This window comes from Protopterus annectens, chromosome 2.part1 (assembly GCF_019279795.1).
Source record: "Protopterus annectens isolate FY-2018-M chromosome 2.part1, PAN1.0, whole genome shotgun sequence".
In the NCBI taxonomy this organism is placed as follows: Eukaryota; Metazoa; Chordata; order Ceratodontiformes; family Protopteridae; genus Protopterus; species Protopterus annectens.
Window position 1 is genome coordinate 1,642,976,758 of NC_056729.1, and position 14,742 is coordinate 1,642,991,499.

Below are 14,742 nucleotides of genomic sequence, written 5' to 3' on the forward strand. Positions count from 1 at the left end.
TAATAAAATATGCTAAACCAATATACACAATCTATGCAGCACATAAGTCATGTGAATAATCCCATATTAAAGAGAAGTATTAATAATGCAGGTGTTGCTGTTGGCAAACAACTTTGCATTTCAGTGCTTCATCAATAAATGTAGTGCCTGCTGCCACTAATGAATAAATTGCCTGTGTTACACTAAAAATCTATGTGTCACTGATACTGCCCAAAAATTTCCTGAAATACAGCAGTTATACAATATGAAATGTCAGGCAAACATTGACAACATCTTTCTAGTTGCCAAGGATGCAGTCTCGGAGATCGTTAAGGAGCCTAGCCCAAATTTTCAATTGCTCCAAAGCATTTTCTTGTTAAATGACTTGCTCAATGTCATACGAGGTAAATTAAGGGGGAAAGATTCAAACCCTGCACCCTTGTCACAGGAAGCAGCACAGAAACATGTCAGAGCTTTAATGCTCTCTGCCAAACTATCAGTTTTTAACTAAATGTAGAAATCCTTTACAATTCTAATTTTGTAGAGAAGACTGTACCACAAGACTATATAACAACTACACAAGAAATGCCGAAGATCAGACAGTTCTGATCATCACTAAATAATGCGGCTTATAAGATTTGACAAATGTCAAACCTTTTGCATTTACAGGAGACGCTAAAGTACTGCAAAAGTATATTACTGAAATTCAATATATTTAGTCTATATTACACAATCCAGGCATATTACTGAATTAATTCATTCCTTAGTGCAGTGAATAAAGCAAAACAATTAGACACAATATAAATTTTATAGCAATAGCATTTGTTCAGCTACCCATAAGTCATATACACATCAGAAATATCACTGCATATAAAATACAGTTATTTATTTATATATATATATATATATATATATATATATATATATATATATATATATATATATATATATATATATCTATATTGAGCTGGGGGTTACATGCTGGAAGAATACCTACATCTCACTGTTATCCTGACAAGTCTTCTCTGCCTCTGCCAGACTACTCGAAGTCACTCAAAAAGTTACCAGAACATAGTTTGTATCAACATGTACAGGTCTACAGATGGATTAAGACTCATGGTTTGAGTCTGACAAGTCTCTATATCTAAGTGGGGCATGTCACACACACACCTCTCTAGCAAATGAAAGCCAATAAGGTAAACAACTTATTTTTTAACTCTTAAGGTGACAATACAAGGTCATTCAAAAAAAGTAAGAATTGTTTTAAATTTAATGATGTGTCACCCCCCCCCCCCCTACACACACACACATATGCAAGCATGGGGCCCTAGGCAACTGCCTAGGTCAGCTTGCGATGGATCTGGCTCTGTTGAGGATTACAGTCACTAAATGGGGAAGAAGGCTGGCAATGGATAAAAATAATTTACCATCTTGTTGATTGATCATTTTACTCTAGAACATTTGTTCTCCAGAAAGTCTTTGTGTGTTTCAAATTTGAAACTGTCTTGATTTCACAGAAAGTCCCTGACATTGCTTCATGTTTATAGTTCATGATTCATAAAATCTGTGATTGTCTATCAGATCACTAAGGATTGCAATGAGTAGCTTATGGCAATCATATGACTTTTCAGACCTTTTTATGCGTCAGATAAACATACCAATGCAAAACAGCAGTTATCCTAGCAACTTTTTATGTATCAAAAATAAAATTAATCCAGCAGAGTTAACGCTTGTTTAATTTTAACTTTTTATGTATAATAAGAGCAATAAAGCGTGTCCCCAAGTTTTGTCCCTCATTTTTGTTTTACATTTCTCTGAATCTTGCTCTAAGATGTTGAGAGTTATTATTTTTATCACATTCTGAATAAGGTTTCATGACAAAATGATTATAACTGTGTTGGGTGGGGTTTGGGACTGTTTTCAGATTAAATTAATTTGCTCTCTACTCAGTTAATAATTTGGCTCTGCAGGAGTAAAGGGCATTTGTGTGCAATAAGTTGGAACACTTGTGGGTATTGTTTGTGTGAAACAAAGCTGAAATTCTGATTGTGAAGAATGCCCCTGATTTTGCACATATTTTTGGTCTATTCGTTATAAAGTTTGTGATTTCTGGCAAATCACTGAGGACTATAGCCACTATATAATTTATGTTTCAGACTTCATGTTCTTCAGAAAATGCAAGCTAATGCAAAAATGTTATTCTAGTGAATCTCTTTGTATATAAAATTAATATACATAAGACTATAGGCACTTCTTCGTCTTTATTGTTTAGCTTTGTCCTAGATTCTTGAGCTAGGATATTTCACACAATCATCTATCTGTAAAGGACTAGTGTGCTATAGTGTAAAGCAAGTGTAAATACTTTAGTATGGGCATTTGTCTTCATTATAATTGGTCATCTGAGATGTATGCAGTCAAGTGGCTGTAACTGATGGGTATGGATACTGGTGGAGTATAATGGCACCATCTCAAATGTTCTTCTATCCTTTGGATGAGACATTTAACTAAGGTCCTATTTGCATGAGCTGGTGGTCGCTTAATTGGTTTGTAAAAGATCCCATGACATTTAATAAAAAAAAAGAGAGTAGTGGCTGATTTATTTATTTATATATACATTACATGTATTTACATTTTTTTATATTTTTTTTAAATTATTTACATTTTGTTTACCATCATCACTTTTTATACTTTCAATTTATCAACAAAAATGCCAGAAAAATCAAATAGCAGCACATTTTAATATACACCCAAACCCTTTTAAATTAACTTTTCCTTCTCTCCGTCCCTTACTCTCTGTCCCCCATTGCTTCTTTCACAACCATTTTTTTTCTATTTCAGCCATCATAACTTCATCTCCTCTATTTGTATTACATAAGAGTTGTTCACATCTCCTCTAACAACACCCAGACCGTAACAAATAGTATTTTATCCCATTTTTCAATATCCTCATTAGCTAAGGTTTGAATACTGAAATAATTTAAGTCTTGTACTGACAGGACTGAAAATATAAATAAATAAATACCTAACTAACTAACTAACTAACTAAAGAGAATGTCTATAGGCATACCTTGCCACTATCCTTGATTTTGAAGTATATCCTTGAGTCTGATTACAATTTAAATCTCTCTCTTGCTCACACATAATGCTGGTGATTCCGCGAGAAAGGTGGTTTCTGATATATTTTAAATTTGTTGAGATTTGTCCCTGATTTAGGCATGAGAAAGAAGCAGTTATTAGACAGGTTAGTAAGTGGTGGTATGGAATTCCCAACTAATTTAGTATTCTGGGAAAAGTAGCAAAGCAGTCACCATCCTCGTTGCTCACAGAACAATCAGGTATCACCCCCCTTCTGCTGGTACATATTTGTCAAGAGTATTAAGTCATTATTATAAGTGTCGTAATGTATACTTTGTTCTCTAGTAGGATGCACCATCTTAGGGGTTAGAGATCTGCAAGATATTTGGGAAGCAATTGCGTCCCAGGAAAAGAGATTGTTACATGAGTTAAGGAGTGAACATCAACAACAAAAGTAACTAGAGACTAATCAGAGAAAGTGGACGTGGCTGAACAACGATGGAGCCCAGGTGGCTGTCATAGGTGCACCAGAGAAAAGGCACAGGCAACAGGGTCAGAGGGCCTGGGAAGAAGCACTTCAGGAGGCAATGGAGCAGAGGTGGCTGTCATAGGTGCACCAGAGAAAAGGTACAGGCAAAAGGGTCAGAGGGCCTGGGAAGAAGCACTTCAGGAGGCAATGGAGCAGAGGTGGCTGTCATAGGTGCACCAGAGAAAAGGTACAGGCAAAAGGGTCAGAGGGCCTGGGAAGAAGCACTTCAGGAGGAACCTGATACCACTGGTCACAGCACAGTTCCCATATAATGTACACACAGGTGTTAGTCTGCAGAGGAGCATTTGGAAGGTTTTTTTGGAGTCATTATCTGAGTAAAGACGAAGAATAACCTCTACATTGAGAATGATTTGGGTGGTAGGAGGTGCATGACCCTCATTCCTTGGTCAAAGGCACCCCACTTTCCCCCCCTCACTTGTCAGTTGTTAGTTAGCCTGCAGCAACTAGAATGGGTCCCAAGGAATAAATGATAAAGTTATTAAGAGATTATGGTGATATATTTGAATTAGTGGATCATCATGGAGTTCATCCCATTATTGATGTGGAAGTTGAGAGCAAGAGGGACCTCGTAGCATCATTGGGAGCACTAGGTAGGATGCCGCTGGGGAAATCTTGTGTGTGACATTTGGGCAACTGGATATATGGACTTATTTATGTTATGGCCATTATCTTAGAAAAGGACTGCCCCTGCAAACCTACTTTCTTATGATCAGGGAGGCTCAGCATTTCAAGGGTAGTCTTTCCTAATTATGGTATGAATAAAGGTTTAAAAAAAATGAAGGCCATAGATAAAATGTTGAGATGGGAAGGGAGACATGTCAATATGTGATGGGGAGTCATTGACTACAGACATAGGATACCAACCTTGCCAGGCATAGATGAAGGAATGTGCAAAGTTAAGGTGTGTTGGGTATATAACAGTGAGGCCAATATGTGGCTAACTTTTTGACTCTTGCACATTTGTTCCCAATTCACCAGGCATTCAAGTGGTGGGTTAAGGAGGGATGAATCTGACTGTGGTTATAACTTGGTTAGTTTCAGTTTTTCTCTTTATCTATAAGACTATTTGAAAATACTGTGTCTTAGTAGTTTATGAATAATAACTGTTTCTTGGCTTGAGGCATGACTTCACTGGGTGGTAGAGCTGACACTAACCTGAGATGACTTATGTTTTAATGATTTGAACTTTATTCCAGTAAGCAACATTTAAAATTGTTATTGAGAAGTTCTGTCATTTGCTATATTTATATTATCACAGATATGGCAGTACATTGCCCTCAAGAAGCGTGATGCTTTAATAAAGTGGAGGATAAATTGTTATTGTATTGATATTTTATTTATTTATTTAACATTTCTTGACCAGGAAACTCCAACTAGGACAAAGCCTATTTTCGGCAGAGGCCTGGAGAGAAATGCTGCAGATGCATGTCTTTGGAATGTGGAAGAAAACCCACACAGACACACAGAGAGCATGGAGACTCCACACAGAAGACACCCCAGCCTTGAATTCAACTGAAGAACCTCTTGCTGTGAGGTGACAACTTTAACCTCTGCACCACTGCACCACCCATATGGTAAGTAAAGGTGGAAACAGGCATTACATGGTGCATGGTCATGGGGTTGGTTCTCCCCATGAATCCCCTCCCAACTTTCCTGGGCCAGATGACCAGTTTAGTGGTTGAGGAGTAAGCAGTGAGAATGCTGTCCCCTCATAAGTAACAACATGGCAAGGGCCAATGGGGTCAGACAAACTACCCGTCGGGTGGTATAAATACTACCCAGAGTATACTTTTCTGAAATGGAATTGCTATGTTTAAAACTGCAATTGCAACAGGTTGTTTTGCTGGTGGAGGTGTGAACAGTCAGTTGATGATAATAAATAAACAAAAAGGTGCAATGGCTATTCTGGTCTGGTGTGTTTTATTGTGGCTTGGACTCGGGAACAACTTTATTTATTTAACATTTGTTTACTTGGAAAGTCTGACGTGGAATGAGCCAATATTTAGCAGAGGCCCAGCATGAAACTCTACAGATGCATGTCTTCATAATGTGGGAGGAAACCAGAGTACCCGGAGGGAGTCCACATGATTGCAGGGAGGACATGCAGACTCCACAAAGAAGGCACCCTAGCTGAGAATTGAAACAGAGAACCTCTTACTGTGAGGTGACAGTGCAAACCACTGCGTTATCCAGTTATGTTCCTCTTCCATTGCTTTCCCCACAGGATCTCAGTTTCAATTTCTTTAATATTATTTTCACTAGATTTTCTTTTTTTCTGTATCTCTTTCTTATAGGTTCATAGTTTAGTACTAAGCTAACTGCCCTTGCGAGCCATTTTAAGCCTAGCCAATTATCCCTTGTGAGACTCAAACCCTGCACTTTGTGTTTGTAAGGCAAACACCTTAGCCATTAAGCCGCCCTCCCAACCCCCCTTCACCATCTAACCTTCCTTCTTGTAATATAGGACAATCAAACCTAAACTTTCCTGCCTCATACACTTCCAACACATAGGATTACAATTCTTAACTACACGCCCCATCTCACTGCAGTGATCATATCTTCTTTTTTTCACAATCCTGCACTAAATTGTCTTTCATCTCTGAAAAAAAAAAACAAGTCTTCTATTGGCTCCAGTATCTCACTTTCCCTATTTATTTTTTTATTTCATATGTATTATATTGGAAGTATGTTGGATCGTCCCTTCTTTACGATCCAGTGTTACCTACATCTCCTGTCCCCGTCCAGACATTTCTTTCAGCATGTACTCTCTTCATTTGTTTTTTGTTTGTTTTCGACAGACTAACTTTATTGCCATATAGTAGTCAAAAAGGCAAAAACAAGCAATCTCAACAACAATTGAAACCACTGATACACACAAACCTGTAATGCAAGCAACCAAAATTAACACTGGGTACAGAAGGAAAGAGATACCAATCAGAAATATATTTTTAGCATAGTGAATCCTTTATTATTCATTATTCATCTGAAGACTTCATCAGAACGTAATGCAAGCAGTATAATCGCCAAGGTAAGAGATGAAATAAGCCCCAAGTAATCTATTCCAAAAGCTAATCCACTAAATAAAAAGTAATTCCTAAACTCCAAACATCCTAAAACAGAAATAACAGTATTTCCAATGTTAGAATTGTCACTTCAACAAGACAACATAAAGACAATAGGATTAATTATGTAAAGAAAATCATGCATACGGAAAATAAATAACTTCCATGTATGCACCCGCAAAACCATGCCCAAGTGTTTGTTAGACCAGGCTTTAAGTCTAACTCATTTGATGTGAGTAAATATACCAGTTCTGATGTAAAGTATTCCAATATTGAAAACTGACAGCTAGAACTGTACAGACAATGCTCCTAATCCAATAAAACAAGGTATCTGATATGAAAGCATTGAGGGTGATGGGGCAAAACACCCAGCAACTAAAACTTAGCCGACTCCTCAAAAGGTAAATCCCACCTGATGGCTGAGCAATGTAGATCTCCCTAATACCATTACCCTAGGGAACCACCATAACATGTGAAAATAGTCAGCTTCCAAAGCTTGACGCATGTGGCTGTGCATGGGTACCTGTCACATATGTATCAAATTTTCGAAGGTCAAATTTATCGAAGTGGGGGGGTTGACTGGTGTGGAGGGACTGCATGCAAATCAACCATTCTTGCTAGGTAATATTAGCTTCTAGGAAGCCCTGTCATTATGCTAAAACAAAGATGTAGCTTCCTCTACCAACCCCAGACATAATTATCTCTTAACTCCCCTTAAATCTTGTGCTCTCAGGTGTGTACCAGTAGGGCACTTTCACTTGCAAGTAGTCTCATTATATTTATTTTATTACTTATTTAACATTTGTTTACCGAGAAAGTCCAAATGGGACACAGTCTATTTTCAGAGGAGGCCTGGGGAGAAACGGTCCAGATGCACATCTTTGGAATGTGGGAGGAATCTGCAGCACCCGGAGGAAACCACATAAATGCGGGAGGACATGCAGACTTCACAGAGAAGGCACCCCAGCCAAGAAAGCCAAGAATCAAACCAGAGAACCTTTTGCTGTGAGGTGACGATGCTAACTGCTGCTCCACTGAGTTGGAAGAGGTATAAGTGGATTGCAAACCACAGGTGACTTCATACTGTGGTTCTAATTATCAGTCACATTCTTCAGAAACAGAACAACTGCCTTAATTCAGTTAGGCTACCACAAAGGCTTACCTTCCACCAATAACACCCTATTGCCCCAGAAGCAGGATAGCCCACTTATTGAGTTTGTACTATTTCTGTCTGACTTCCCCTCCTGCTGTACTAATCCTCCACACCCCACCTGGGAAACAGACCTTGCACAAGGGGGATGTTACCTTTAGACTCTAACGGGTCAAACAGGAGTGTGTGACTTCTTGATTCTGTCATAAAACCACCGAATTGAGGCAACTCAATATGTGTGGAAACTATGGAGACCAAATCCCCCTTTGCTCTCAGCATGCACATCTTAACTCTACTATTTATTGTGTATTTATCATTCCAAATATGGTTACCCACTACCTTTTGAAGATCTTTAAAAAAAAAAAAGAAAAATGTAATTTGGGGTTAATGCCTTATTGAAAACAAAACTTTAGGGAGAATAATTTGATCTCCTGGATCTTATGCAAAAAGGGGAAGTTTGATTTTTTCTAATGGGCATTAGTAGGCCAAAGTTCCATACTGAGGGCAGAGGTATTTTCATCCACTATCCTTGACATGTTGTGTCTCATTCTAATAATCAGATATATGCAATCAGTCAATGCCTTCACTGTAAATCTCTCCTTATTATGGACGGAGTGCAACATGGTCACATTAAGTGGAAACAAAACAGACCTCTTGTAATTGATCTGCAACCCTGAATAATGAGCAATGGTTTGAAATGTGTGAAAGACAGGCAAGGTGGCTACCAAGACCATGCATAAGATACAGACATCCACGAATCATGATGATAGTCTTCCAGTCCTCATTACTAGCAAGATTTCCTCACAAGCTTTCTAAATATATATATACTTTTTATCAGGCATGGGAGTGGTTTATTGTGCTGTAAAACAAGGTGTTATTGGTACACATGTTAAATTCACATCCCTTCCCCCATCAGTGTGACATTCGAGCTGGTCCTGCCCTACCTAGTAGCTGTCATAATAATATATAGCCCTAATGTACTTTAATGGTACATCTTATTTAACCAAATTATTAAGTAGATTATTAAGTCTGTGATTTTATATACAAGACAATATACTACATGGCTGGAAATATATAAACCTTAGTTCATTTAACATGTGTACCAATAACACTTTGTTTTACAGCACAATAAACCACTCCCATGCCCGATAAAAAGTATATATATATTTAGAAAACTTGTGAGGAAATTATTACTCTATTTTTGTTTTACTTGGATCGCTTGTCTGTGTATTTAATAAAGGATTTTCGACTGGAAACAGACTGCCTGCCTTGCTTGGATTACTTTCGAATACTTAGTAATGCTGTAGAATTATATATTTTCTATTATTACTTTTTGACTTGACGAGTTTACGTTCACTACTTCTACTACTATTGTCTGATCTGATTATATACAGTGATTAACTAGAAATATATTGATTGAAAATCTTCCACACAGAGAAGTTTCTTACACTGTTTTGTTTTTAGACCCACTACACTTTAGTGGGTTGTTTTGAGATTTCGGGGATACAACGGAGATTACTTGTTTATTAAATGAACTTCCCAACATCTCTGCTATACTATCCCCTTAAGTTGACAAATGGTAACATTGGAAAGGTTTGTTTGTGTATTCCGCTTTAACCCAATATAACCACACTGACTACAAACCAAAGTCTGTGTTGCACATGCAGTTTGTAAAAGATACTCTCAAAAACATTCCAGGTTGAAAACATGCAATACTACAGCTCTGATAAACATCAAGACCTTCTTAATAGGAAACCTGACCATTTTAATGATTGCCGAATGATAACAAATCAACAAGCCTTACTTACACATATTCATTCCACTAACTGCCAGCTCTAATATACCTGAGTCTGTTGAACTTAGTGTGCATAAACATGATAATAAATATAATTATCTGCAGCTTTTATAATCTACTCATTTAGAAAATTTAATAAAGATATTTTAATATTTGTACTGTTTCTGTGAATTGGAATAGCTGTAGTTTAATCATTTACTATTAGGGCATTGGACAATTAATGCATCATTAATTATGTATTTATAAACGAAAAACAAGTAAAGTCGTATGATACATAAGTTCCAATAAAATTATAAACCTTACCAAAGTGTGATGGTTGCGTAGCTGGACCACAGAGGACCACATGATTTCACCAAGAGACCTGATATCCGCTCCTTCCCATGCGTTGACAGGCTCTTGATAAATCTGCTTATGGATCTCCTGCCGTGTTTTGACCCACAAGACAGGTGCCTGCAAAGTAACAACACAGGTTATGATTAGAACCATTTAGCTGCATGAAAACAGCACAGCACTGTATTAATTTTCCTAATGTTACATAAGTTGAAATGTAGTATATAAGTAAACACATTATATTAGGTAGATGCCCAAAGAATAATGTAATGTACAGAAAGTGTAAATAGAAATGCAAAATAAAGACTAGTGTCTGTTAATGACATCCAGTAGATTTGTCTATAATTTTTTATCAGCATCCAATTTTATGAAAACTGCATTACCAAAACCAAAATGCTGCAGCCTGAGAGTACATTTTATAAAAGTAATGTCTTCTAGGGGCAAAGCTATCTGCATGGTGGTTTTGCACGTCCTCATCATCCGTAGATAACTTTTTTTATCTTATCGATTCATTAAAACATTATGTCAATTAAAAGTCATTCAGTTTTGTCTACCATATCTAGCTATTAATACCAATATATCTTTGTTAGCTGAAAAATGTTTTGCCAAGCAAAAAAGAAAGCATCTTTTTAGTCAGAAATGCCAGGTGCTATATTTTTGTAGTGCTCTGAAGTGGTCTGTCTTTTGATCTTGTATTCTGAAGGAGTATATCTATTGAGTGCTGCCTTGAATATGTATATGATTAGTAATGCTGGATGTTTCAAACTGCAGGCATTGTTGTAACGGTTATAACTTCAGGTACTTTCTTCCACTGTGAATAGTAAAAATGTAACTCCTCTGCAATTATTTATGTGATTATAACCAAAAGAATCACATCTGTGCCATTCACTACAATAACTCAGATTTAAAACGGTTTTATTTTTCCAAGGGGCAAGTCCCACTGCCTCCTATGTACATGTACATGGCACGCCAGCCGCACCCTTATAAATTCATTCCATCTCTATGATCACACAGCACTGGATAAAGGAGTCCCTCCTCAAAACAGTAACCCATGGGTAGCTAAAGTAAATCTTTTGTCTTATTTTTGTAATACTGTACATGTTGTGTAAATGTTTGTATTTTGCTTAGAAGACAATTTTGCACATTGAGCATTGAGGGGTGGTAGGGTGGCTTAATGGCTAAGGTGTTTGCCTTACAAGCACAAAGTGCAGGGTTTGAATCTCACAAAGGATAGTTGGCTAGGCTTAAAGTGTCTCGCAAGGGTAGTTAGCTTAGTACTAACCTATGAAAGTGAAAAAAAAACACTTTTGCACTATAAAAGAAAAAGGGTGAATTTGTAATTCTGAAAAACAAGGCAGCTTTCATATTCACATTATGGTCTGATGAAATGTATGTTTAGATCAAAACAGCAAAAAAAAAAAAATGGTCAAAATGCGATGGTAACTTACCCCATCAGTCACCACCATAACATCTTTCAGCACATTATTTTTGAACTTTCCATATGAAAAAAGTAGTAAATAATTCTTCATCTCAGTCTAGATGTGATTTCACATCTAATAAATGCTGTGGTATGATGTCATGTATGACATATGATGTGAAATAATGGGGTAAGAGGTTGGCTTAATGGTTAAACTGTTTACCTTACAGACACAAAGTGCAGGGTTTGATTCTCACTTGGGGTAATTAATTAGATTTAAAATAGCCTACAAGGGCACTTAGTCTTGTATGAATCTAAATTATATCATGTAATGTAATATGCAAATTTCAACATTTAGACTTTTTTCTGGGTAAATATAATTAAGAAAGGAAGCTGTCATAATCATTGTCTGTAGAATCAAAATATCAAAAACTCACTGAAACTGTGTATCTAAGCTACCATGTTTAGTGTAAGCTCATACTTTACACAGGGTTATGCTCCCCCCAAAATCACCCCCAACACCTTATGAATAAAATCACAAATTATTCTGATACTGTTCTAGAGACACTGTGGCTGAAAGACTGCAGAACTGTCATTTCAACAATTTTTTTCCTAGGGGGAAAAAAATGATGGCCAAACAAAAACGAGACAATATTTCAAACCCTTCAAAGTGGGGGGTTTCATCCCCACAGCCTACATTGTGGGGGCTGTGTCCCCCACACACCCCTAACTAAATATACCAACTCAGAGATCACACTACAGAAGGAAAAGGGGAAATTCCTGATGATGGCAAAGCATTTTTTCCCCCTAGGAAAATAAATTCGCTGATATTGCCTTTCGAAGACATGAGAATTCATTGTTTATTGGTGGCAAACAGGCTTCCACTGACTAGGTTTTTCGATAAGGTAATATAGACCCTTAAAATACAATATGAAATAAATTGTATGTGTTGAACATCTTACTAGTCTCAGTATTTAAATTAAGTGTTAAAGCAATGTTATCTAAAGATAATAAAATGGAAACTTTCAAGATTAAACCAAAAAGAAAACTCATTGCTATGTGAATTTAACATTTTATGAAAAATTGACTCAGCAATAAAACATACAGTACAGGAAGAGAAAATTCAGTATTTTTAATGTAATTGTTAATAAATAAAAGTACTTTTTTAAAATATTATTTAAAGATCTAGAATTTGGGGAACACGTAATCTAGCAATGGAAAGCTTTGACTAATATATTTTTAGTAGTTATAGAAAGGATTTGCAATTAGAAAATGACTATATAGCCACAGATCACAACAAGAGTATGTACCCTTTCTCCACATAACAGTCTCTGAAAAAATAATGTTGCATCTACAGTTTCTCTAGTCTACGACTCAAATTCTGGGAAATTATACCTCCAAGCTTCTGTGACCTCAAAGAGTTAGGTATTTAGCTATCCTACTCCAGTCCAGGAAAGCTTCCAAATACCTCCTCATTAATTAGTGAAATATCACTGCTTCCCAGCATAGCATGACCTAACCCCTAAGCTCCTACAATTTATGATTACTTATTATTATTACTAATACATACTCTATCCCAATTATGGACTTCACATTTTGCATATTGTGAATATGTACTTTCCATTGTACATTCCATTACTGGAGAGGCTACTAAATATTAAATAGTTGCTTTATCATAACGCTCAACTTCTTAGAGCAAGAAATCTGGACAAAACTATAAGTAATGGGGGGGGGGAGCAAAGGCCCAAATATAGGGACACTTTTTAAGTACTGTTTTTAAAAACTTAGAAAATCAATAGAATAACAGGTACGAATGTGGTAGCACCATTCCCAATACGAAAAAAAAAAAAAAACAATTGGAAGTTGAAGGGCCATATTGATTTATTGTTATTTGTCAGCTAGCATTTTGTACTTTCTTGAACTAACACGGATTGTTATAAATTACAGGGTTGATGCTGTTCAATATTGTCTAAGTGGGTTCCTTCTGTTATACATGTATGACAACTTTTGAGTGGAAACTGTTAATATAAATAATTTTGGTTTGTTAACCACACCCTCAGTCTTCACTCACACATACCACACCACACCCATTTCACTAACACCGTTAACTGTTCCTCTACCACCCACTCAACACCTCCTACTATCACTCACCACTGCTCTCCCACTACAAAAAGTAACATAAAAGGAGAAGAAACAAACTAATACAATGGCTCTCCTACACTTAAAGGAAGCTTTCTATACAGGAATTACTTTGGTTTTTCTCTGGTTAACCATCCTTACATCCTACCACACACAACTTCATCTCACCTATCCAACTCAGTGGCAAACAGAAACCACAGCCAATACACTAAAGCTAACACACGTCCCTATATCTCCATTTGACCTTACCCCAACTCAAATCCACCCCTATGTTAATCATAAACCATCAAACAAAATGAACTCCTACTTATCCCAGAAACAAAATAAAATACTACAAAAACTACTTTTCTTCCTATACCTAACTTTAAAACTCTCTTGCTGTGGAGACATACACTCCAATCCAGGACCAATTACTTCACTCCACCCAGACCTAACACAACCAAATCCTCTTTATAACAGACCAACCTCCTCTCTTTTGCTCTTAAACATTAATGTACGAAGTATACAAAACAAAGTTCAGGACCTCCATGCACGATTGGCATTATACAAACCAGATTTAGCAATACTTACAGAAACGTGGCTTAGACCAGAACACCATGACAATGAGATCACACCCCCTAGTTACAATATTATATAGAAGGATAGGCAATGGAAAAAAGCAGGAGGTGTAGCCATTCTGTTTCAAAATAATCTCACAGTAGAACAGCTTAACTACAACTCCCAAGATGTCAGTGACATAGAACTCATTCTTGTTAAATTAAAAATAAACTCTAGCAAACACATAGTCATAGCAGGTGCCTATATCCCCCCAGGAAACAATAGTGACGCTATGAGAACCTGCTACACTGGATGACTATCTCCCATCCTCATGAGACCATACTCCTAGGGGATTTTAATATTGACTGGTCTGACTGTACCAAGTATAATCCCTCTACCCACATTAACCTACATGGGTTTACCCAAGTCATAGATACCCCCACTAGAGTTGATAAGAAAACCAAATGACAATCCATCTTAGATTGGATACTTCTGTCTGACCACACCTTGGCAAACCAGGCAGGCTGCCTACCTGACAATTTAAGCAACCACCAACCAACCTACCTTATTAGAAATAAATCCCAACACTATAACCAACCCATCCTCAGAATAGTTCACAACAAAAAAAAACTTCAAAACCAAGGACCTAAACAACGAACTAAAGCACTGTGACTGATCTCCCCGTAAACACCTACCCCTAGATGAGGC

General features: G+C 36.9%; 1 protein-coding gene across 1 annotated transcript in view; it reads right to left on the reverse strand.

Moving 5' to 3' along the window:
- Positions 1-14,742, reverse strand: part of LOC122795004 (rho guanine nucleotide exchange factor 7-like) — a 925,778-nt gene that overhangs the window by 624,411 nt on the left and 286,625 nt on the right. The window contains exon 4 of the mRNA XM_044063590.1: positions 9,915-10,061. Within this exon, the coding sequence (XP_043919525.1) occupies positions 9,915-10,061 (147 nt within the window). The remainder of the gene's footprint in view (positions 1-9,914; positions 10,062-14,742) is intronic.